Source organism: Eleutherodactylus coqui, chromosome 2 (genome assembly GCF_035609145.1).
Source record: "Eleutherodactylus coqui strain aEleCoq1 chromosome 2, aEleCoq1.hap1, whole genome shotgun sequence".
Taxonomy (NCBI): domain Eukaryota; kingdom Metazoa; phylum Chordata; class Amphibia; order Anura; family Eleutherodactylidae; genus Eleutherodactylus; species Eleutherodactylus coqui.
This window is the reverse complement of record NC_089838.1, coordinates 77,473,977-77,499,117: the sequence shown is the minus strand read 5'-3', so window position 1 is coordinate 77,499,117 and position 25,141 is coordinate 77,473,977. Positions and strand designations below refer to the sequence as shown.

The 25,141-nt window shown below is 42.6% G+C and overlaps 1 protein-coding gene across 1 annotated transcript in view; it reads left to right on the top strand.

Moving 5' to 3' along the window:
- Nucleotides 1-25,141, top strand: part of LOC136609992 (uncharacterized) — a 65,732-nt gene that overhangs the window by 30,600 nt on the left and 9,991 nt on the right. The window contains exons 12-20 of the mRNA XM_066589266.1: nt 3,771-3,820; nt 4,975-5,014; nt 8,180-8,241; nt 9,584-9,669; nt 14,057-14,143; nt 17,033-17,092; nt 21,209-21,301; nt 21,488-21,583; nt 23,272-23,331. Of these exons, the coding sequence (XP_066445363.1) occupies nt 3,771-3,820; nt 4,975-5,014; nt 8,180-8,241; nt 9,584-9,669; nt 14,057-14,143; nt 17,033-17,092; nt 21,209-21,301; nt 21,488-21,583; nt 23,272-23,331 (634 nt within the window). The remainder of the gene's footprint in view (nt 1-3,770; nt 3,821-4,974; nt 5,015-8,179; nt 8,242-9,583; nt 9,670-14,056; nt 14,144-17,032; nt 17,093-21,208; nt 21,302-21,487; nt 21,584-23,271; nt 23,332-25,141) is intronic.

Below are 25,141 nucleotides of genomic sequence, written 5' to 3'. Positions count from 1 at the left end.
CATTCTCTTTTCACAGGTCACAGGACATTATGATCCTGTCATTTCGCAACAATCCCAAAAGTGAGCAGGAATTAAATTTTCACTGCCTAGATGTTGGGAAGGCAGTACTTCAATACGTCAATGCCATGAGCCAGTGGAGGCAGGACAATCTGTTCAATTCTCTGGTCCCAATAAAGAGAAAAAAAGCAGCAAAGAACTCCATAACCAGATGGATCCAATTGGCTTTCACAGAGGCCTACGCAACGATGGACAAAACCGCTTCAAAAAGCCTTAGGATCCAATCTTAGAGCGCAGTGTCCATCTTTGGCAGAACGAGCCTCTGCATCAGTGGAGCAGATATGTAAGGCTGCTGTCTGGAAGAAGATACACACTTTTACCAAACACTAGAGACTAGACATCCAGGCAAATAAGGATCTGACCTTTGGTCGTAAGGTCCTTTCGGCCGTAGCCCCACGTTTTAGACACCTGGATGCGGGAGGTCATTTCCGTAGGCTATGCTGTAGAATTTGGACTGTTTCTACAGGTCCAGACTTTTGCTGTCTTTTTCACGGGTCAACACTTATGCTCGGCAATATGCCATCTCTCTGTCCAGGTTGTCATCTTTCTGGTTCCCCCCTATGGAGTGTTTCATGGTGTTTTATTCCAATGCCCAGGAAGGATTGAGCAGTCTGCCCCACTCTTGATTTGAAGAACCTGAGTCATTGTCAAAATCAAACATTTCCACATGGAATTGCTTAAAGTCTGTCATTGTGTCCATGGAACAAGGGAAATTCCTGTTTTCCATCAATATCAATGACTCCATGTGCTCATCTGCAAGGCACATCCGTTTTCTCCGCTTGGCAGTTCGATCATGAGTCTGGAGTGTGCCCACATCATGGACACTGTCTAGGTTTAGTTTGATTATTAACCACCCAAAGTCCTTTTTCCCATCTCTGTGATTACAAAATATAGATCCGCGCCACCACACAGGAATCCGAAATAAGGGGGATTTTTACTCACCTGGTGCAAAGCGGGATCCCTCGTATGTGTAAAGAACCCGCTTGGACCGATGATCCCCGTTAGCCTGTAGGACTAAAGATGTTTCTTCATGCAAGGTCCCCAATAATCCTTGAGCCAAGGAGATGCAGCAGTAGGAAAAGCCCCAGTAGGTAGTGTACCATACAATGGGGAAAATGCAGTATGTAGAAAACAAGAAAAATCCTTCTGCGCTCTTTTTTTGGGTTTGTTTGCAATCCAAATCGGGGACTCCCAGGTCACCGCAATGTACAGCAAAATATATTTTTAATTGTACAGCATATATATAAAATTATATCAATCTTGCAACGCGTTTCGGCGCTATTATAGGCGCCTTTTTCAAGCATAACCTAACACAATACTAATCGCTTTATAGAGAGTCACTTACATTTACTCCATGAGAGCGGAGTCCGGGGCTTGCTGCATGGGACGCTGGTCTCGCCTCTGCTGACGTCTCCATCACGCGACGGCGGTTTTAGTATGACGGCTCTAAGAAAATGAAGTTGCGCCATTAACGTAGCTACGTTAGAAGCTTACGTAGTTTGCGTAACTCCGTCCTTATGCGTTGAGCTCCGGCTGGAGAATGTACATTGTTGTAATTATATTTACATTGTATTGAAGGTAAAACCGCGGATAGCGGAGTTTTAAATGTACATTCTCCAGCCGGAGTCCGGAGCTCAACGCATAAGGACGGAGTTACGCAAACTACGTAAGCTTCTAACGTAGCTACGTTAATGGCGTAACTTCATTTTCTTAGAGCCGTATTACTAAAACCGCCGTCGCGTGATGGAGACGTCAGCAGAGGCGAGACCGGCGTCCCATGCCGCAAGCCCCGGACTCCGCTCTCATGGAGTAAATGTAAGTGACTCTATATAAAGCGATTTTAGTATTGTGTTAGGTTATGCTTGGAAAAAAACGCCTATAATGGCGCCGAAACGCGTTGCAAGATTGATATAATTTTATATATATGCTGTACAATTAAAAATATACTTTGCTGTACATTGCGGTGACCTGGGAGTCCCTGATTTGGATTGCAAACAAACCCAAAAAAAGAGCGCAGAAGGATTTTTTTCTTTTCTACATTCTCCATCTCTGTGATTGGAATTTCTGGGCCTTGCCTTCTACATGTTTCTCTTCTACTACAGAAACGTCATCTCCAGGTGCAGGTTCGTTTCTTGCAAACACAAAATCTGATCCCCATTCGACACGAGGCCTTGGGTTGATGGTTTTTAAGGCGATTCGCTTCAACCAATTTCATGTCCGACCTCTCTAGTGGACAATCCTCTCGGTGGGAAAAATCTGCATGCTCGCACGATCAAAATGTTTGTCTACCTCTTACACTTCACTCCCTGTAATGGTGGCTGGACTCCCCTTGGGTTTACCTGGAAGCATCTTTTCTGACACTTTAATGGCTAGTGCTCGCTACGGACACCATTGTCCTTGGATTGGGGGTATTCTACACAACTTCACAGCGCAAGGAATTTGGTCATTATCGGAATCGTCCCTTACTATATAAATGTGTTCAGGCCACCCTACTGTTGCTTTGTCATGTTGCACTGCAGCTCACTGGTTTCCCAGTCTGTGTTAAGACAGAACACAGTGGCAGTCACGTACATAAATCGGAGCCGAACGTGCAATACAGCAGTCATAAGGAAGCAGCAGAGATACTGACACAGGTGGAAGCTCCCCTTTCAGCGATCTCAGTGGTCCATTTACCAGGCGTAGACAACTGAATAGTCAATTTCCTGAGCGCAGAGGAAGCTGACCCAGAAGAATGGGAACTACTTCCCAACATGTTTTAAGAACTTAACCTCAGATGCAGTCATCCAGACGTCTACATGATGGCATCCAGAATTAGTTGCAAGCTTTAGATCTTTGTATCCTGGTCGCAAGGCCACATGGGCCTCTCTACACACTTCTGCAAAGTTTACACATTTGCATCTGCTGACGCCCATCGGTCGGGCCATTTTGCAGACCGCAACGTACGTTACCACATGATTCCCTCTGATACATTAGCCAAGTTTAACTTGAGTGAACGCTTCACAATAACTTTCTGTACTAGTTTATTTGTCCTTTCAGTTGCTTAACAAAGGGCTTTGTTGTGATAAGATAACAATAGTTTTTTAATATCTTGAAAAGGTTGTCCATGTTAAGGAACACCCCTGTCAATGGGTTCTTGCATTAACATAACAAATCTTCGGTTACTCTCCTCTCCGCACTTCCCCGTTCTTGGGCCGCCGCCAGCTTCGGTCTCCCTATTATGCTACTTTACAGGCTGAACTCGTCCACAAACAAGTTGCGATCATGGCTTAGCGCTGTCATTGACCGCTACAGCAGGTTTACGGGATGCCATAGCTGCCTGTAAACAGACCATGGAGAGCCGAGTCAGCGGCAGTGGATAATTGGAAGCTGGGGAGAGGTGAGTAACTGACCTTTTATTTTAATACATAGGGTGCTCATTGACAGGGTTTCCCTTAGCTCAGACAACCACTTTAAGATAACTTGCCAATGAAGGTGATCACCGCCATGTTAAATTTGGCTGCATCGGTGCTTCTAGTGTAATGAGTAGACTGGTAGACTGGATCTTCAAGACATTTGGCACAAGCTGTTGGTTGGTAATGGTTTTCCAAGTTATGATAGTGCAGGAAAAGCTATTGTGTATGTCAGTGTATTAACTAAAATATGTATGATGTCAAATATCTATTAGTAAGGATGTATTACGTAATTGTTACATCAATCATTTATTTTCTTTTTAGCCATTTGGATTCGCACCAACATTTTGACCCAACTTCTATTTTAGTGCCAGGTAAAAAACATAAGAGGGGTTTCTAGTGAACATGGAAAACAAAGTGTTGCTAAAAGCCACAATGCCTGTCTGTTAACCCCTCAGTGACAGAGCTCTCCCCCCCCCCTTTCGTTTTTTCCTCCCTTTATTTATCCATTGACGTAGCTGTATGAGGGCTTGTATCTTTCAATGATATTTAATCTACCTTATAATGTACTGAAAAACTTTTAAAAAATTCTAAGTGAAGAGAAATAGAAGAAAATGAAATTCCACCATCTTTTAGTGCGTCTTGTTTCTATGGCGCACAAACTGCAAAAACAACACAATAACCTTATTCTATGGGTCAGTACGATTACTATAATACCCAAACTTATATAGTTTTGTTTTTTTTTTTTGCTTTACTACTTGTATTTTTTTCAAAGATATTTAATTTTTTAAAATTATTTCCTGCCACCACCTTCTGCACACAATAGCTTATTTTTCTGCCGACGTAGTTGTACAAGGGCTCATTTTTTGAAGGACGTCATTTAGTTTGCGTTTGTACCATTTTAGAATACATATGACTTTTTGATAGCTTTTTATTTAATTTTTTCTTGGAAACAGGGTTACCAAAAAAGCGCATTTCTGCAGTTATTTATTTTTTCTTTCTGATGACATTCATTGTGTGGGGTAAATAATGTGTTACTCTGATCGGACTTTTACAGATGCAGCGATACCAAATATGTATTTTTGATTTATTTACAGTATATTATAAAAATGCAAAGGTTTTTTAACATATTACACTTTTTAATTAGCAAAACTTTAATATTCTTATTTTTACTTTTTCTTAGTCCCCACAGGGGACAACAACTTGCGATGCTTTGGTCGCTCCTGCAGTTCGATATAATGCCATAGCGTTACATCATACTGCGATCAGGCAGGCAGTCTATCAAGCCACCCCTCTCTGCAGTTTTCAAATATGTATGCTACCCCTTAGGCAGAAGTGAATATTTTGGGGCTTTTTATATCTGAATGGATAGCGATAAGTAAATGGCACATGGCAAGGGCGATTGTTTACAAGCCTGTAACTAAAATGTTCTTCTTCAAGAATAAGAGCTAAATAAAAAAATATGTAATTTTAGATCTTCAAGCTTCAGTTGCTCATTTACTGTTTAATCTTGTATTTTAAAATGCAGGTCTGATTAGAGAAGTGCTGTGCCCAGAAGAAATAAACAGGTATTTGTTGTCCTAATTAGGGATGAGCATATGTTTTGCTTGAGCTTTACCAGTTGGCAAATCATCCTCATTTGCAAGCCATGCATTAGGTTACTCAACTGGCTAGTTTTGGGATACCCTTCTAATGTATGTTGTAACCATGTTTTGCCCTCCTCAGTAGTACATGCTCTTCAGAGGTTTCAGCTATTCCTGCCAATGAATGATACAGGGCTGCTGCACTTGTATAGGCCTGCACAACTTGAAATCGGCATCCCCTTTTGGTCGCAGATACTTTTTTAGCGGCTCAATTTGCAAGTGAGCCACTAAAAACCTATTCTATAGTTTAATGATAGGAGCATGGACCTCGGTTAGTTTATGCTGCTAAATGGGGGTCTTACACTAGCAAATTTGGTCCGTGTGTTACTCAGGCAGTATTTGAGCATGTAATACATAGAGAATAGAACCCATTGATTTCAGTTGAGTTTGTTCACATGAGCGTATTTCACGTGATGTGCAATCCCATGAAAAAATATGCGGCATGTCCTATCTTGGTGTGTGTTGTGTACCACTGAAGCCCGTTAAAATCAGTGGGCATGCATAAATATGTGCAAAATTCAAAAATCCTGCATATTTATGCACAAAATCAAAGCAATTTCATGTGTGGCTTTTGGGGGCACAAATATGCAATGTATTAAGACACACAAATGCCAGAATGGGCAAAATATCTAGACAGAAGTCATTTTTTGGTTGTGTCAATATGTAGTTTTGCATGGCTGAAATGCGCTAGCGCACTTGGACAAGAATGTGTGTATGCTAGTGTTTTAGAAAAACTATTGTGCACACTCTGCACTGTACATACCAGGGAGCCTAAGAAAAAGCCCAAGTAGAATACATATAGCTTTTTATCCTACAATGCACTTACTGCAGCATATACACACGGCTCCAAATACTCTATCACACCTTGCATCTAAGCTGGAAGTAGCCCAACATGGTACTAAAGCTTCCATGCCCGCCCATATCACATCTTACATCCAAGTTAGAGGCAGTACAACAGGGTATTAGAACCTCCATGACTGCCTGTATCACACCTTGCATCCAAGCTAGATGCACCCCAACATGGTACTAGAGCCTCCATGCCTGCCCGTATCACATCTTGTATCCAAGCTAGAGACAGTACAATAGGGCACTAGAGACTCTATGCCCACCAGTCTCACATCTTAAATCCAAGCTAGAGGCAATACAACAAAATACTAGAGCCTCCATGCCCACCTATATCACAGCTTACATCCAAGCTAGAGGTGGTCCAACAAGGTACGAGAGCCTCCATGCCCACCCGTATCACATCTTGTATCCAAGCTAGAGGTGGTACAACAGGGTACTAGAGCCTCCATGCCTGCCCGTATCACATCTTACATCCAAGCTAGAGGTGGTACAACAGGGTACTAGAGCCTCCATGCCTGCCCGTATCACATCTTACATCCAAGCTGGAGGCAGTACAACAGGGTACAAGAGCCTCCATGCCCACCCATATCATATCTTGTATCCAAGCTAGAGGCAATACAACAGGGTAGTAGAACCTCCATGCCTGCCTGTATCACATCTTGTATCCAAGCTAGAGGCAATACAACAGGGTACTAGAGCCTCCATGCCTGCCTGTATCAAATCTTGCATCAGAGCTAGAGGCGGTAGAGCAGGGTGTTAGAGCCTTCATGCCCTCCTGTATCACATCTTGTATCCAAGCTAGAGGCAGTACAACAGGGTACTAGAGCCTCCATGCCTGCCCGAATCACATCATGCATCCAAGCTAGAATCCGCCGAACAGGGTACTAGAGCCTCCATGCCCGCCTGTATCACATCTTACATCCAAGCTAGAGGCGGTACAGCAGGGTACTAGAGCCTCCATGCCCGCCTGTATCACATCTTACATCCAAGCTAGAGGCGGTACAGCAGGGTACTAGAGCCTTCATGCCCGCCTGTATCATCTTGTATCCAAGCTAGAGATGATACAACAGAGTACTAGAAACTCCCTCCAAGTGTTTTACACAGTAAATTATCCTTTTAATCTCATGTAATCACTTATGTCAGCATTACAATCAAACATGTCACGTTTCATTGGATTCTGACAACTACCCTGTTTCTCCGAAAATAAGACGCGTCTTATATTAATTTTTGCTCCCAAATATGCGCTATGTCTTATTTTCAGGGGGTGTCTTATTTTGCCACGGCAAATCCGTCTGTGGCCGCTAATCCCTCAATTGGCCAGCTTTGTGGACGAAATTTCTCAGAAATCTCGTCCACATAGGACAGCAAATCTGTCACGGCAAAGCTGGGAGAAGCCGGTGTTGTGGCGCGGATTCACCGGCCACAGAAACGGAAAAGCGTGCAGCCAGGTCGCTTCAAAACAAGCGGCTAAGTGCCGTGGGTTTTGAAGCAGCGCTTTCCCGGCGGAAATCTCGCTGTTTATCGCTGTGGCCAAACTGCGAGATTTCCGCTGGAAATACGCTCTGAGAACCCAGCCTTAAGAATCACACACAGGTTGCCTGACTCACAGAGCCATAAAAAAAGGGCTGTAAAGTAACGTACCTGTCTGCAGACAGAAGTTCATGTACCACTTGTAAGCAGGGATGGTATTGCAGCTTCCGGCCACCAGGGGGAGCTCTGCAGATCTACCTATACATCTGGAGGTAGGAGACAACTGGGATGGCAGCAGGGGACAGGCCTCTTCACTTGCCTGCACACTTTACTATGCCTTACTATCGGGGAGGTGCCTTATATTTGGGACTTCTGCAAATTTTCGGGGGGTGTCTTATTTTCGGGGAAACACGGTAGGTGCTTGATTTTTTTTTATAAAGAGTGTATTTGTTATACACATGTATCGCACATTGGTCAGATTTACTTATCCCATAGACTATAAATGTATTACAGTGCTTCAAGCTGGCTGATCATTTGGTACATTAGACACTTGTCTATTTACATCATCTGCTGGTTGCCTTAGTATGTGCCAAATTGCACGGTGTTTGCCCTAGACATCCCTTTCCCAATAAATCATGCCTACTAGTCAAGCGAAAGTGTCTCATGTATAATGTGCCAATTGTGGCAGGACTGGTGCATGTAGCTTAATCTCCCCATCGCTGCCCGCTACACAGAGCATTCAGGTTTTTAAAACCATTTTTTCTCCTTTATCAGATCTGCAGGACAGGGGGAACATTCTAGAAAGGCCTCTGCTCCAGTTTCTACTCTAATATCAGGTACCTAACCGATAAATCAGTGAGGTGTTGAGAACAGTCTTGTACTTATATTAGGCCACACTTCATACTTATCCGAGTAACTGATACAAAAGCACCTGTATATAGTCAGTATAGTAGCTGTACTGAGTATATCTAGTGCTTCATGGTACTTTTAAAGCTGGCTGTATACTTACTATAGCGGCCAGCAATTCCCGCCTTCCTCATACGCATACCCCTCGGCTTACCTGAGCATGTGTATTCTGAATGGGGTAAGCCACTGCTAGGCACACCTGGAGACAGCTTACCTCCCCTGGTTGGGCGACAGCAGTGGGTTCTGCTGACAATTTTATTGTATATAGTAAATTTAAGGCTCATTTAACACACTAACATAAAGGCTTTTGTTTATAATGGAAGCTATGACTCTGATGTATCATTTTTTTTGGGTGAACTATCAGTGACTGGTGCTATTGACGTTTAGCAGGCTTCTTATGGGTTCACTTTATTATTTTTTTTTCAGTAAGACTAGTGCTGTAGCCTGCTCTATTTCTGCTGTCAAAATAGTGAAATGGCCAATACAACTCAAATGGAGGCGCCAAGCGGAGACCTCAACAGCTTAACATATGTTCTTTATGCAACAAGTAATACAAATGTTACATCATGGCTGCTTCCACACCTACACCAATGCTTCAGTGCAGGGGCCAAACAATGCTGAATTTGGTACATGACCAGCGGGATCAGTTGAACCTACGGGTTTCCACCATGCCTCCTGGTAAATTACTGCACAAAGTAGTGCAGCATTTCGCGCTGTTTTGTTCAAGACTATGTGCTGGATTGCACTGAAGACTTTAAAAAGAGCCTATGGTGCAGATGTGAACAAAGCCTATAAAGTATCATAAAAATACGATTATATTAGTTACCCCTCCCTTTCCAAACCCTTTCCCTTGCTCTGTCCACGTTTTAATACAGGAATGGAAGAGTCTCATTTGACGACTTACATAAAATGTCGAGCAGGGTAATTTTACTGAGCTAGTGCCTATTCTAAATGCTTATATGGGTGATGCAGGTAAACGGGGGTCATCCCCATGCTCCCATACAAACCAGTTCTGGCTGTTAAACCCTGGGGTAGTTCTGCTGTGTGAAGGGTTTCCATGTTGTCCTGCTCATATCCAGTTCCGCGCATGGGACGGGCTACTTAGCAGAAATGTACTGTTTTTTGTTTTTTTTTCCTTCCTGTTTTAGTTCTTTTTGTATCATGTAGAGCTGCTATTTTTTCTTTCTTGAACATCACCTTTTGCAGTTACTATCTATTTTTTTTTTTTAAATATGTATTTTGGCTCACATTTTTCCCGAAAAATTTATTTAGGAAAACCATTATGTAAATTGAGGAAGATTAATCATAATGGCAGAAACAGTCCAAGACCAGGTGACGGCACAATATCAGAAGCTAAGGTATTGTTGTAGTCTAATATGTGTATCCATAGATGGTGATAAATGTAGTTCTGTGACTATAGTCGGGATGTAAATTAAAGCTACATACATAATATTGTCGGTACCTCCCGGCCCACCAAAACATCTGACGTGTAGAGGTGTGAACACAAGACCACTGAAAGTCTATTTCTGGTAGTCATGTTGAAACTGAGTGGTGGTGTCCCAGCGGTCAGACCCACCGATCAGTTAGTTGTCCCTTGCATAAGGGTAACTTTTCATGAGTCAAACCTTTTAGCCCCCCCCCCCCTCCCTACAGTTTAGGATCACCCTCATCAATTACAGAGGATATTGCTCTGTCACATATTGGGGTCTTTTTTTAAGAAAAGAGTGGGAATGAAAAGATGAAAAATTGCACATCTAATCATGCCTGTACACTGCTGAGTGCGGTATCTAAACGTTTATACAGAAAATCTTAATTTCCCCCCTCTTTTGATATTGGAAAAATAAAACAAGCAAAGACTATTTTGGTATTGTCTCAGCCATAACCTCCCGTAGTATAAAATACATTTTCATCCAGCACAGTAAATGTTCTAAAAAAACAAAAAAAAAACCTAAAGAAAATTACAAAATGAGTGCTTTCTGTTCATCTTGCTTTCGCCAAAGCAGAGATAAAACTAAACAAAAAGTTGTTTATACCTCAAAAGTAAAAATAAAAACTACGAGTTATCCTACAAAAAAATAGCCCTTCTACAGTTATCAGAAAATTGAAAATCTTCTGAACAGGGTGTCATACAGCTGCATTGACGGAAATTGTTGGGTTTTTTTTCCGCGGCAATAGCCATCCCTCTACTGGCTTACACAGACCGATATAAAACGCCTGACCCACGCAGTATTTGATGCATACAGTCGTGTGAATGAGTCCTTAGGAATGGGTGATAAACCTATGATTAAACCAATGTATAATAAAAGACTCTACCTTATAAATATCAGTTATGCAAGGGAAGTAAATGTCACCGAGGAACCTGATGATGATCAACAGTACAGTAATAAAGGCAGTGCTAGGGGTATTAGACTGACCCTTTAAACACCCTAGCTACTGTTACCCTCTATGACACTGTAAAGGCACCCTATTACAAGGAACCCTGATAATGTGTGTGTCCCCCCCGGAGAACAGACACATTGCTGTGGTGATGGAGCATAGCCTCACGTGAGTGGTCGTGTGACTGGTGCCAGTATTTCTCACTGGTTCCATCCGCAGGGAATACAAATCAAAGTGCATTTAACAGCACAATACCAAAACTTTAAAGCAATAAGAACCGAAAAAAGTGCATACAAAACCAATTCACCAAAAACTAAAATTCAATTGATTGATTCTCCTGGGGATGCGTCATTTGCAAGGTGTAGATCTAAAAGGTTTTCCTCTGAAGAATATGCCTGTCAAAATCACCTCTACGGTTCAACAGTTTCATCAATTCAGTGCCCATAAATGACACCCCACCATGTGCCTCATGTACATGACATGCCACAGTGGTGTCCCTTCAATGTCTGGCATGTAAATGTTGATGCACCCTGCGTCGAAATTCCCTAATCGGTTTTCTGATACCATACCACACACGTGATTTTGTAAATGACCCCTTTTGAACGTCGATTGATAAATTGTTGGATACTGTACCACTGCTTCGTTACCAAAAAATTCATGAGCTCTACTAGGGTATCCAAAGGCCACACTACAGCGGAAGCATCCACTATTCCACGATCCAGCCAAATGGCTATATACTGGTCTATCCTTCAATGAATGCCCCTTTCTAAAGGGGATCCTGCAACTACTTCACAAAGGTCTGGATATCCAAATGGCGACCTACTATTTCCCTGAATTGGTACCTATTGTATTGGTAATCAGTCTAATTTTCTCCTCCTACCCAAGAGCCAAGATCACAGGACTGAAGATTCACATGTTCCCTTTGCAAAGCCCACTGATACACCTGGTCAGTGTTAAAAAAAGCAAAACGCAGCATATCAGCACAAACGCCTCATGCTAACTGCCAAACACGGTGGTGGAGGGATGATTTGTGCTTGACAGGCCCTGGACACCTTGCAATCATTGTAGGACCGTAAGAGCTCTGCATAAATGAATTCCCACAAAACTCAAGGAGCCAAAGTAATGTAAAGAATAGTGGGCCAAATTTCCTCCAGAATGGGAGCAAGTGATGACCATAGTAACATATTATGCTAGACTGAAAGAAGACAAATTTTTATCCAGTTCAGCCTTTTTCCAAACCCACCACCTACCCTCCAATGTTGATCCAGAGCAAGAAAAAAAAAAACTAATGAGGTAGAAGCCAATCTACTCTATTTTGGGGGAAAAATTCCTCCCTGACTCCATAATGGCAGTCAGGAAAAAGAACGTTTCTCTGAAGAGCGTTGATCCAGGGAGCTTTCTAACTCTGACAGCCAGAAGATCCCTGGATCAACAACCCTTCTGTCCAGTTAATGTCTATATCCTGTAATATCATAGCGCCTTAAAGAGACGTCTAATTCCCTTTTAAACTCCCCTATGGATTTCGCCACCACCATGTCCTCAGGCAGAGTTCCACAGTCTCACTGCTCTTACAGTAAAGAACCCTTCTGTGTTGGTGCCCCCTTGTTACTGACGCAGTCCTGGGTATAAACAGATCATGGGAGAGATCCTTGTATTGTCCCCTAATGTATTTATGCATAGTTATTTTATGGCCCTTAGCTGTTTTTTTTTAATCGGGTGAATAATCTCAATTTTGTTAGCCTCTCTGGATATTCCAGTCCTCTCATTCCATTTATTAATTTAGTCGCCATCTTTGAACCCCCTCAAGCACTGCAACATCCTTCTGAGCACCGGTGTCAAGAACTGTACGCAGTATTCCATGTGGGGCCTGACAAGTGCCTTATATAATGGGAGATTAATGTTCTCGTCCAACGCCCCTATACCTCTTTAATGCACCCCAAGACTTGATTAGCTTTTCCAGCAGCTGACTGGCATTGATTGCTCCAGTTAAGTCTACAGTCCACTAGTATCCCCAGGTCTTTTTCCATCTCACTTTTCCCTAGCAGTTCCCCATTTATTGTATATTGGTGACATCCGTTTCTCCTGCCCATGTGCATAACCTTACATTTATCAACATTGAACTTCATTTACCATTTTTCTACCCAAGCCCCCAGCTTATCCATTAGCAGCCCTACATTGTCCTCCGTTGTATTAATTAATTGTATCAAATATCTTGTATTTCGTATCGCCTGGAAATATTGATATTTTGCTGTGCAGTCCATCTATCAGGTCATTAATAAATATATTGAACAGAATGGGGCCTAATACTGAACCCTGTGGCACCCCACTAGCGACGGTGGCCCAATCAGAGTACGAACCATTTATTACCACTCTCTGCTTTCTATTTCCGAGCTATAGAGAATACAGTTACTGCAAGTCATTACTGCTAAAGGTGGTTCTGCAAGCTATTGACTCATCGGTTTACTTAATTTTTTCACACACTGCTTCTGCATTTTGGCCTAATTCTTGTTAGATGACAATTTGTCATCTGAGTTTGTATTTACCTAATTTTAAGACCACCTATGCACCAGATGTTTGTATTGTTATTTCGTAAAACCATAGTCCAAACAGGATGTACTTCTTTTTTTATTTTTTTCCCCCATGAATGCATGTAAATGTTTCTTTGACGAGCTTCATTTGTTTTTAATTGCAGTCCTTTTTCAAATAAGGTAAACAAACTGACTTAACTGAAATTTAGAGGATAGCCACACTATAATGAAATGGGGTATTAGTTTCAGTAATGCAGGGAGGAACAGGAGAAAAAAAATTAGGTTTGTCCTACCATGAGACTAACTGCAGTGTCCTGGAAACTGCTTCAGATGAGGCCCCCCCCCCGGACTGCACTAGTGTGCACAGCCGTACATGGGTGACGTGGATTTAATGTGGATAGTTTGCCAAATCTGTGGGAAAAAATGTGCTGTGAGAACATGTCCTAGGAAACCTAAAGGTCTCACACAGTCCTTGTTGGCCCACTGTAACCAATCAGAGCTCAGCTTTTGTGTCTAAACCTGCTGTAGTAAAATGAAAGCCGCTCTGTGATTGGCTGCTGTGGGCAACGGACAGTCTTACTGTGTTAGGCAGTTTGGATAAATGAGGGCTTGGCTCTTAAACTTGCTCTGTAACAATTGACGTTAAATTCATCTGCTGTTGGCCACACGGATACCTTTCCTGCACTCCTTTTTATGCATGGGGCCTATTGTGTATATTTTGTTTTGATCCACATCTGTGGGAAGTTCTTAAATATCTTACAATAACAAAAATGTTTGTCTTCAGTTTACTTTGTCCCTTCTCTTACCAGATTTTTCATTTTGCTGTGACCTTGTATTTCAGTTCCAGGTTTCTAATGCACACCGAGAGAATGCAGAGAGTGTGAATCGCAGTTTAGGGTTCGTGAGCATACCTTTATCAACCTCCACAGTAAGTGATCGGTGGGAGCGGCATTCATTTACTATATAATCTTACATGTCTAATTCTACTAACTGTGTGAGCACACATCACTGTAGACACAATGTGTGGGGTACCATTATTCTCTTTTCTTGTGTGTCTAAGCACTGCCTTGGTTTGGTCATCTGCAGTGTGACATCCCTACTACCAGCTATGCCTCTCCTGCCGCCATTGAGCTAAACCAGCTAGGGCGCTGATTGTAGGTTTAGACCACAGCGTCGTAGAGTTGGAAGGGGCCACCAGGGTCATGGCTTCCAACCCCCTGCTTAATGCAGGATCACTAAATCATCCCAGACCGTTGTCTGTCCAGCCTCTAAAGACTTCCATTGAAGGAGAACTCACCACTTCCTGTGTCAACCTATTCCACTCATTGTGCAAATCAGAAAAAATGTGTATACTGCGCTCATAGGAACCAATTCAGTGTGCATAATCTAAGTAAAGACTTCAGTCTTTACATTATGCATTATGAGCACAGTGTATATACATATTTTCTCTGATCTGCACTGTTTCTTCCCTGGATTCCTTTTGTGATCTGGAGTTGTTTCCTGGTGGCTCTCCACCCTCCGTGGATGCACTTGGTTCATAGAATTCCAAGACATTAATTGGGCCTTTGGGGACACTTCTTTGACTTGCGGTTCGCTTTCTTCCTTAGGCGAAACCACAAGCCCTTGGTGAGTTCCTTTCTTTTCCTACTCATATTTTTAGTCTTTCCACTTAATATTTAGGAGCAGCGCTCAGATTATTTCACTCATTGATCACCCTCACTGTCAGAAAATTGCTTCTAGTCTTTCCTTGTGCAAGTGAGAATAGGGCTGATCCTTCTGCAGAACAGTCCAAGGTCTTGCTGTGCTCCCAGTGACCTGGATGAGAAAACGGGAGTTTTGTTACTGTAAAATCCATTTTTTCACGTTGGAAACAAAGTATACCTGTAAGAGTGATATTCCATAACGGCAGATAATGCACCCTTTCACACATAAAAAATTCAAGGGTCAAAGTGTTGGCCCCTAAATTCCCCAAATTTCAATCAAATCGTGCATGTGTGAGATGTGCTAGCAAAATAAATCTACCCCATGGAGGCGGCACCTCCAAAAATAGTACATGTTAAGTTTTCCAGAACTGTATAGAAGAAAAAAAGTATCCAGACCCAAACCTGCTAAATGTATATGTAAAGCACACACTTTACCGTACGTCTGCATAGATATATACAGCCAACTGCATGACCAGACAGGGTGTGTACTAGAGGCTAAATCCTTTCAACACACTTGTAAAACGTAGGACTTTAGTTTTTTTGTTTAAGTGCTACCTTGTTAAAGAGAAAGGAGGACTTTTAAGGGGGCTGCAGTGACACATTTGGGCGTTACCGCAGAGTGCTGAGCCCATGACAAACTTTTGAATGTATCAGAAAAACAGACATGACCATACCTGTTGTCTTTAGGGCCTGTCACAGCTCCTATCCTCTACGGAGACTGAACTGGGGAGTCTGCGACTCGTCCTTGTGACAAGATATTACGTCATTTTGGGTGTTAGTAAAGTGTGTAAGGTTGCTGATTGTGAGGAAAAGTTTGTGCGCTCACTATGCGCCGTGTGCAACTATGGGGCTCAGGCGTAACAGCAACTCCTACAGTAATGTGACGGCGTACATGTTACCTTCAGGAAATTGGTTGCAACATTTAAAAAAAAACAAAACCCTGCAATTTCTGTACTGTTTGGCACACGCAGATAGGATAGTACCACAAAAGTTTTTTATAAAACTAAATCTCTCTAAACCTCCATCCGGGAAAAGGCCAAAGCAAAAGTCCAAGAACCAGCTTTTACGGATACCTTCAACTAAGACAAGCCCTCACTGCTCAGTTCCCAAAGTCATGAGTCCTTTCCTACTTACCCCTTGATAGGAGTTTTAGCACGCAGGGATCTAGGTGGTTAATTTCAGATATATACACACCTTATTCAAGCTAAAATTTCACACCTAGGTGTCTTCGACAAATGGCAAGAAATAATCCCCCCTCTCTTGAGGCCAAATGCACACTGGCACGCACGGATTCCGCATGGGGAATCTGTTCGGTATCCGCGCGTACCTGGCTTTCTTGGTCTAAATCTGTACTGCGGATGGTCCGCATGGCTTGCCGTCGGACATGCCCAGTACAGATTTTTTATTTTTTTTACTCCTGCCTTTCCTGCAGAATCTATAGCTCATCCGCAGTGTCAATCACGGATGGGGCCGCAGATCGGACAGCTACCATTGACTTCAATGGAAGCCATCTGTGCGGGAAGCACAGGAAAATGGAGCATGCTGTGATTTTTCATCTGCAAGCGGAAACCGCAGTTGGTTTCCGCTCGTCTGCATGAATAATCATTTTTTCAAAACATGCTATGGAAGGATTTTTGCTGTGGAACCCGGAGGTGGCCGTCGCGCTCCAGATGCCACAGCAAAAATCCACCCATGTGCATTAGGCCTGGAGAGGAGTGGAGGACCTCAACCATAACCCAGACGCAAAACACATTTCAGCAATGGGTCGACGTACTGAAGTCCTTGACCCTTCTAGGTGCCATTGAATCTTTCACAGGTATGCGGATGATATCCTGAATTCTACGTTACAGTGTATATTGCTTAATGTAATTGTAATCTACTCTTATACGTGACGCATGTTACAGGCAGCTTTGTCATGGAGTAATATGAGATGTGCTCTGTTCATTAATAAAACAAGTTGAAAAAAACCCTACTGTTTCAACTGGGCTGTGTAGTGTTGGTGAACTTGTGTAAAACTCTGAGGCACACAATTGATGAAGTCTAAGGCCATGTAAGAGCATCTGAGTAGTTAGAACATTTGAGTGTTTTATATTAACGTGCGGTTTGTCTTATAGATGCTTCACATTCTTAAATGTTCATCCATGGAGTCTGAATCCATTGTGTGTCCAACAAAGGTAAGGGATTTCTAGGTTTGCCATTTCAGTAATGTTCAATTCTAAATAAAACCATTGGTTCATTTCAAGGACTGCTTCCGGCCTCACCGTAAGTATCTGAACCCGTGGTGTTTGTGGGGCATATCAGCTCTTCCACTGGCTTCAGAAGAGAGCTGGCAGACGGGCGCTGGTGAGTGACAGTATCTCCAGTTAGAGTCCCTCATACTGCTGCTGCAATCCCAAACCCTATTAAAGACTAATGACATATATGTCCGTCATAAGTCGGGGGGGGGGGGGGGGGGGCAGGTTTCAGAACAGAGTTGGCTCCATACCAAGCAAATGCCAGCTGAGTTAAACAGCTGACACCGACAATTTGAGAACACTGATGCCAGCTGTCTAACCTCTGTCCCCAGTTTGGGCCCCTGTGATGTGGTGTACCATTTTATTTGTCACAGCTGCTAGAATCCTAGTGCACCCTGTCATTCTGTGGCAGGTTGCAATAGAATTGAGAGCAAGGCACAACACAATGCAATATAGAAGTATTGCAGTATATTGTAAGAACAGTCAAAAGCTTGCATGCGCCAGTCCTATTAGGGAGCTGGCTCAAAGGAGCGTGAGAAGTTAATAGGTGAGGTTTAGGATGAACAAGTGAAGAGAGCCTGGACCAGTCCAAGCTAGCAGTTTGCCCATCAAACCGCTTGCTGACTTGCATGTAGCTTACAGTGAAAAAACAGACTTCTGGGGCATGGCATCACTTTGAATTGAAACAGAGAAATGAATGTGCTGCGCCACACACTTACCATTTACTATTGGGATTGATTTATAGGCTAAAATCGAGGTGAGACTTGTTTTAAAAGTTTTGAACCCTCCCCTCTCCCATTTTTTACACAAACTGGACTGCTACAGAGTGCAGCCAGTTGTCGGCAGCAACAAATCCAGGATTCGTTTTTGTGTCTGGAGATCAAGGCAATGGCGCCTCAATCCTGCCTTTGCTGTGGAGAGGCACACTGCCCCCCACTGCTGGTGTTGAGGTCTAATGTCCACAGGTGGGTTGGACTCCGCATACGGGAGCCCGCAGCGGAATCCGTCCGAGGACTTCTATTTTCTGTACTGCTGGTGTGTGCGGAAGCGCCAGTCGGCGCACATGCGCAGTACAGGTTTTTTGTTTTCAACTCCTGCCTTCCCGTGTAATCCGCGGCCCGTACGCAATTTCAATTGTGGATGAGCCACTTGTCGGACGGCTTCCATTGGCTTCAATGGAAGCTGTGTGTGTGGGAACCGCACTAAAATAAAGCATCCTTGTTTTCTGTATGCAGAACCTGGAAAACAAATCCGCATGTGTAAATTGAAGTGCGGATGCCCATGCTTCCCTATTGGGGGCTTGAACTGCGGATCTTCCACAAATCAAATCTGCCCGTGGACATCACATATAACAGTCAGTCAGCCCTAGTAGTGGTACGAGGGACAAAATAGGCTGGCCACTAAGGGATTAATCATCAGCAAGTGTCAAGCACATCTATACAAGCAGACGTTTTGGTAGTTTGCTGGTGTGGAGCATTTAGGAGTGTTAACGCAAAGCCAAGGAGAAAAGACATCAGCAATGATCTTGGAGAAGTACTTGTTGCTACCCACCAATCTGGGGATCTTTACAAGGCCATTTCACAGTATTCTACAATGAGAGATTTCAAGTTAACATTCAAAACAGTTAGCAATCTTCCCAGGAATGGATGATCCCAGCAAATTCACCCCAAGGGCAGACCATGCAATGCTCAGAGAAGCTGCAAAAACTTCTAGGGCTACATCTCAGACGCTTTAGGCCTCATGTCCACGGGCCTGCAGGGTTTCCCTGTGCAGAATCCCACAGCGGTTTCCACCCGACTCGCAGACATGAGGCCAAAAAATACATTATACTCACCTGTGAGGATGCTGCAGGGCTCTCCTCCGTCACGGCCGGATCTTCTTCTGCTCGGCGGATGCGCTCGGGCCGCCGGCGGTGTGGCTGGCTGTCTTTTTCTTTTCTTTTAAACTCGTGCTTTCCCGCGGCACGAACGCAGTGTCAGCTGCATCTGTGTCGCAGGGAGGATGGCTTCCATTGACTTCAATAGAAGCTGTGGAAGCCATCTGTGCTGGAAAACTACATAAAATGGAGCATGCAGCGGGTGTTTTCCTGCGCATTCAATCTGCGCGCCAGCGAAAAATGACATCCGCAGGTATTTAATTACCTGCGGGTGCCCAATGTTTCCCTATGGACGCGGATCACGCATGCTTGAGACCTGCACGGATTTATTAGAACTATTTTCCCTGTGGACATTGGGCCTAAAGGCCTCAGCATGTTAAAGGGGTTGTCCCGCGCCGAAACGGGTTTTTTTTTTTTTCAACCCCCCCCCCCCCCCCCCCCGTTCGGCGCGAGACAACCCCGATGCAGGGACGTACAGAAAGCTTACCGGAGCGCTTACCTTAATCCCCGCGCTCCGGTGACTTCTCTACTTACCTGTGAAGATGGCCGCCGGAATCCTCTTCCTCCGTGGACCGCAGCTCTTCTGTGCGGTCCATTGCCGATTCCAGCCTCCTGATTGGCTGGAATCGGCACGCGACGGGGCGGAGCTACACGGAGCCTGCATTCTGCACGAGCGGCTCCATTGAAGAGAGCAGAAGACCCGGACTGCGCAAGCGCGGCTAATTTGGCCATCGGAGGGCGAAAATTAGTCGGCACCATGGAGACGAGGACGCCAGCAACGGAGCAGGTAAGTAAAAAACTTTTTATAACTTCTGTATGGCTCATAATTAATGCACAATGTATATTACAAAGTGCATTAATATGGCCATACAGAAGTGTATAGACCCACTTGCTGCCGCGGGACAACCCCTTTAAATATTCACGTTCATGACTGTATGATTAGAAAAAGACTGAACAAGTATGACTGAAATTTTGAAAGTTGCATCTGAACAAGCCACAAGACTTCTGGAACAATGCGTATTTGACTAATGAGGCCAAAGGGGAGATGTTTGGCAATATTTCCAAGTGTCACAATTGGCCATCACCAAACATGGCATATCGGCACAAACGCCTCATACCAACTTTGTAAATGAATGCACACAAACCTCAATGAACTGAAGCAACGTCATAAAGAATCGTGGGCCAAAATTCCTCCAGAATGATTTGAGTAAGTGATGATCATAGAGAAAACTATTACTTAGTTATTACTGTTAAGGGTGGTTCTACAAGGTATCGATTTCATGGGTGTACTTAATTTTTCATGCACTGCTTCTGCATTTGGTGATGCTTATGAGTTTGTATTTACCTAATTTTAAGACCTACGCACCATATGTTTGCTTTGAGTTATTACATAAAACCATAGTCCAAAGTGTTTTTCTTTCTTGAATGTAGGTAAATGGTTCTTTGACCAGCTTCATTTGTTTTTAATTGTATTTTTCAAATAAGGTAACTAAACAAGTTTACCGGAATTTATAGGGTAGCCACACTATTAAGAAAAGGGGTCGTTTCAGTACTACTGGAAGGAACAGGAGAAACAAAGCACATTAGGCTTGTCCTACCGTGAGACTAACTGCAGTGTCCTGAAAACTGCTTCAGACGAGGCCCCCCCGGACTGCACTAATTGTGTGCACAGCCGTACATGGGTGACGTGGATTTGATGTGGATACTTTGCCAAATCTGTGGGAAAAAATGTGCCGTGAGAACATGTCCTAAGAGTCAGTGTTGTCCTAGGAAACAAAGTTCTCACTTATCGAACCTGTCTGATAGTAAAACTGTCCTTGTTGGCCCACAGTAACCAATCAGAGCTCAGCTTTTGTTTCTGAACCTGCCTTGGTAAAATGAAAGCTTAGCTATGATTGGCTGCTGTGCGCAACGGACAGTCTTACTGTGTTAGGCAGTTTGGATAAATGAGGGCTTGGCTCTTAAACTTGCTCTGTAACAAAAGTTAAATTCATCTGCTGTTGGCAACACATACTTTTTCTGCACTCCTATTTATGCATGGGGCCTATTGTGTATATTTTGTTTTGATCCACATCTGTGGAAGTTCTGAAATATCTTACAAGAACAAAAATGTTTGTCTTCAGTTTACTTTATGTCCCTTCTCTTACCAGATTTTATTTTGCTGTGACCTTGTATTTCAGTTCCCGGTTTCTGCTCAGAGAATGAATCACAGTTTAGGGTTCGTTGGACAACCTTTATCAGCCTCCACACAAGTGTCCTTGCCACCAAATACAGTAAGTGATCGGTGGGAGCGGCTTTCATTTACAATATACTCTTACATGTCTAATTCTACTAACTACGTGTGAGCACACATCACTGTAGGCGGAGAATGTGTGGGGAACCATTCTTCTCTTCTTGTGTGTCTAAGCACTGCCTTAGTTTGGTCATCTGCAGTGTAACATGCCGTTTAATTTATTTAGCGTCCGCATTGCCTTTGTCGACCTAAAGCTGTAAAAAGAACCATGAAAAGGGTGCATTTTTGTGATCCACTGACTACAGAAATTTCAGGCACTGATGTAAGTGATCAGTCATCTTCTATTTAAATTCTAAGGTTTCTCACGTTTGGTTTATTTGCCTCAGTTACTTTGTTTGGCGTAAATTAGAACGCAAACTTTCACAAGCATAGCCCCTTGTACTGTAGATTAGTGTATTTTTTATGTACTGGGTCACGAAATGCCATCTTTCAACCCATGTGCCGCCCGAGGTTGAAATCATACACTGCAAACACCGATAAGCCATAATATTACCTCATGACAACTGTAGTAACATGGGTTTGGGTATTATAGTATATGCTCACACAGCGGAATTTTGACATAGAATCTGTGCCGGTTCCATGTCAAATCCACATCCCATTACTTTCAGTGGAAATCACCACTGTAATGTATATGGCACAGATTTTTACCTACATGCAGATTTGAAATCCATGTACTGAAAAATGTTGTGACTTTTTGACGTGGAAATGCAATCTCTTATCCGTGTCATTGGGGGGTCAAAGCAAGACCTTTGGTATACCTCTTGCTACTACGGTAGGAGGTGGACACGAAGCAAGTTAATTCTTCCTACTGGCTATACCCCTCCTGCAGCCACTGAGCTATATCAGTTTTAATTTAGTGTCTGTAGGAGGCAGACCTCCTGCTCTGTACGTCTTCAGTACTTTTATTTTATTTTCTTCTTTACCCTCTAGTTTGGGAATCGGGGATGAGCTAACTTACCTGATTGTCCCCAAATGGGGAGCGTGAACCTTTTTACACAAGACACGCTGTTAACCCCTCCTCCAAGAAATGAAATAGAACAGCACTAACTGCTCTGTATCCCACCAGCCTTGGGATCATCTAGGATTCCTGTCTGCTACCCCATATTTAGTGATCTCTCACCAATAAGTGATAGTTGCTGAAGCGGATAAAGGGGTGGATGCTCTCTACTAGAAGAGTAATGATAATACTGGGAGTCTGCAAACCAGAACTGCCTATATGGTTATGGCAGCTCTGTCAATTTGCATTACCTCCTTAGGGAGAGTAATTGCAGCAAAGTGATTGTCTGGATTGGACATGATTACACTATTATGGTGGTTACTCTCTCCCAGTAAGTGTCGTACTCGGTGTCTGTCTCAGACATGACTGCTCAGTCATGGCAATTAATTACCGTTCTTAGGAAAACTCTTGTAAAACGTGTGACTTTAGTTTTCTTAGTGCTGCCTTATGAAAGGGAAAAGTGCTTTTTAGGGGGCTGTATTGTGGATCTTGACGTGACGCATTTGGGCATAACCACAAAGTCCTGCGCCCATGATAAACTTTTAAATGTGCCACCCCATATTGGATAGACTGCAACCTGCGAGCGTGCACAAAGCACCTACTGGAACCCACTGACTTCTTTGAGGTTACGTTGTGCTATTGCTAGTTTGTCACGTTGTGTTTTTTCTAACCTTTCTAATCAAGCGCTTCTTTTTTTATACATTTATTTTATGTGCGCAAATGTGATATTTTGGAAGCAGAGAGGAAAAACAAAAATGATAAAAGACAGCTTCATTACAGGGTTAAATTGTGGCACCGCATCTCTTAAATACTGTTTCAACCGCCCGTGTGGTTTTGGTGAACTTGTGTAAAATTCTAAGGCACACTCAATTTTTGAAGTCATCTTGGAGCTCTTGAGTAGTTCATATTATAACATTTGAGTGTTTTATATTAAAGTGCGGTTTGTCTTATAGATGCTTTACATTCCTGAATGTTCATCCGCGGAATCTGAATCTATTGTGCCTCCAACAATGGTAAGGGATTTCTAGCTTTCATATTACAGTAATGTTCAATTATAATTAAAGCCATAGATTCATTTCAAGCACTTCTTCCGGCACCAGGGTTAGTATCTGGGTCATTCCGTGTCAGTTCAACCAACGCTCCCAGTCAACCATCTCAGATTTCAATGAAACTTTGCACAAAGATAGACCCTGACCCTAAACTAAGATAGCCAGAATATTAGGCTTCAAAGTGCTTTGGTTCACGAGCTACAGGTCTTAATCTAGGGGGTTGTCTTGTGATTACAGCGTGCAACCTGAAAAAAGTGGCGATTTCAATCCATTGCCAAGCCAGTTCCAATGACTCTAGAGCAATGAAACTTCACACACTAGGAGAACTTTTGGTGCTGAATCCAGCTAAGCTACTCAGACTGCCACTCTTATCATCATTCTGCCACCATTGTACGTCAAAGTAGCTGAAAAATTCTATCGCACAAAATAAAACTCATATTTTAAGCAGTAATAACTCGTAATCAATGCAATCCAACTCAGCTCTGAATTTATCAATGTGTACTCCATAGAAATGTTTCTCATTATTCACATTATGGACCCAAAAGGATAAATAGCTCTTAAGATACAATGAGTCAAAAATGGCAAAAAACACTTTTTTGCTAATTTTTCCCTTTTTCAAAGGCGAAAATCGGAATGTACTCCATTTTTTTTTCTTTTCATTTTTGTTCTATTTGGAAGAGAATTTTTTGCTCTACAAGATTCAATGTTTTTCATTTTGTTCCCAGACCTTCTAGATGGGAAAATATCAATGCCTGTGAAGGTCCTATGCACTCGTGGAGGTCAAATAATAAAATAAGTGTAAGTTTTGCATGGATGTATAATTAGTTTAGAAATCATGAGAAGGTAAATTATTTTTGGAATGAGACAACTTTTTGTGCTCAAGAAACTTATGTGATCAAAAATTGCATGGCGAGTTCAGGTGAGCCACAAGCTTTGGCCTTAGATGGTCAGAATATCATTGAGTGTTGCATAATGATTGTGGTATATTACAGTGATCACTGGGCTTATTTAGCACTCTATCCATATTGGAGACTAAGATTATCTAAGGCTAGCATTTGTGTAATAAATAACTAGTTATGTGATCAAAAATTGCATGGCGAGTTCAGAACTAGTTATTTATTACACAAATGCTAGCCTTAGATAATCTTAGTATCCAATATGGATAGAGTGCTAAATAAGCCCAGTGATCACTGTAATATACCACAATCATTATGCAACACTCAATGATATTCTGACCATCTTAGGCCAAAGCTTGTGGCTCAGCTGAACTCGCCATGCAATTTTTGATCACATAAGTTTCTTGAGCACAAAAAGTTGTCTCATTCCAAAAATAATTTACCTTCTCATGATTTCTAAACTAATTATACATTCATGCAAAACTTACACTTATTTTATTATTTGACCTCCGCGAGTGCATAGGACCTTCACAGGCATTGATATTTTCCCATCTAGAAGGTCTGGGAACAAAATGAAAAACATCGAATCTTGTAGAGCAAAAAATTCTCTTCCAAATAGAACAAAAATGAAAAGAAAAAAAAATGGAGTACATTCCGATTTTCGCCTTTGAAAAAGGGAAAAATTAGCAAAAAAGTGTTTTTTGCCATTTTTGACTCATTGTATCTTAAGAGCCATTCATCCTTTTGGGTCCATAATGTGAATAATGAGCAACATTTCTATGGAGTACACATTGATAAATTCATAGCTGAGTTGGATTGCATTGATTATGAGTTATTACTGCTTAAATTAAGAGTTTTATTTTGTGCGATAGAATTTT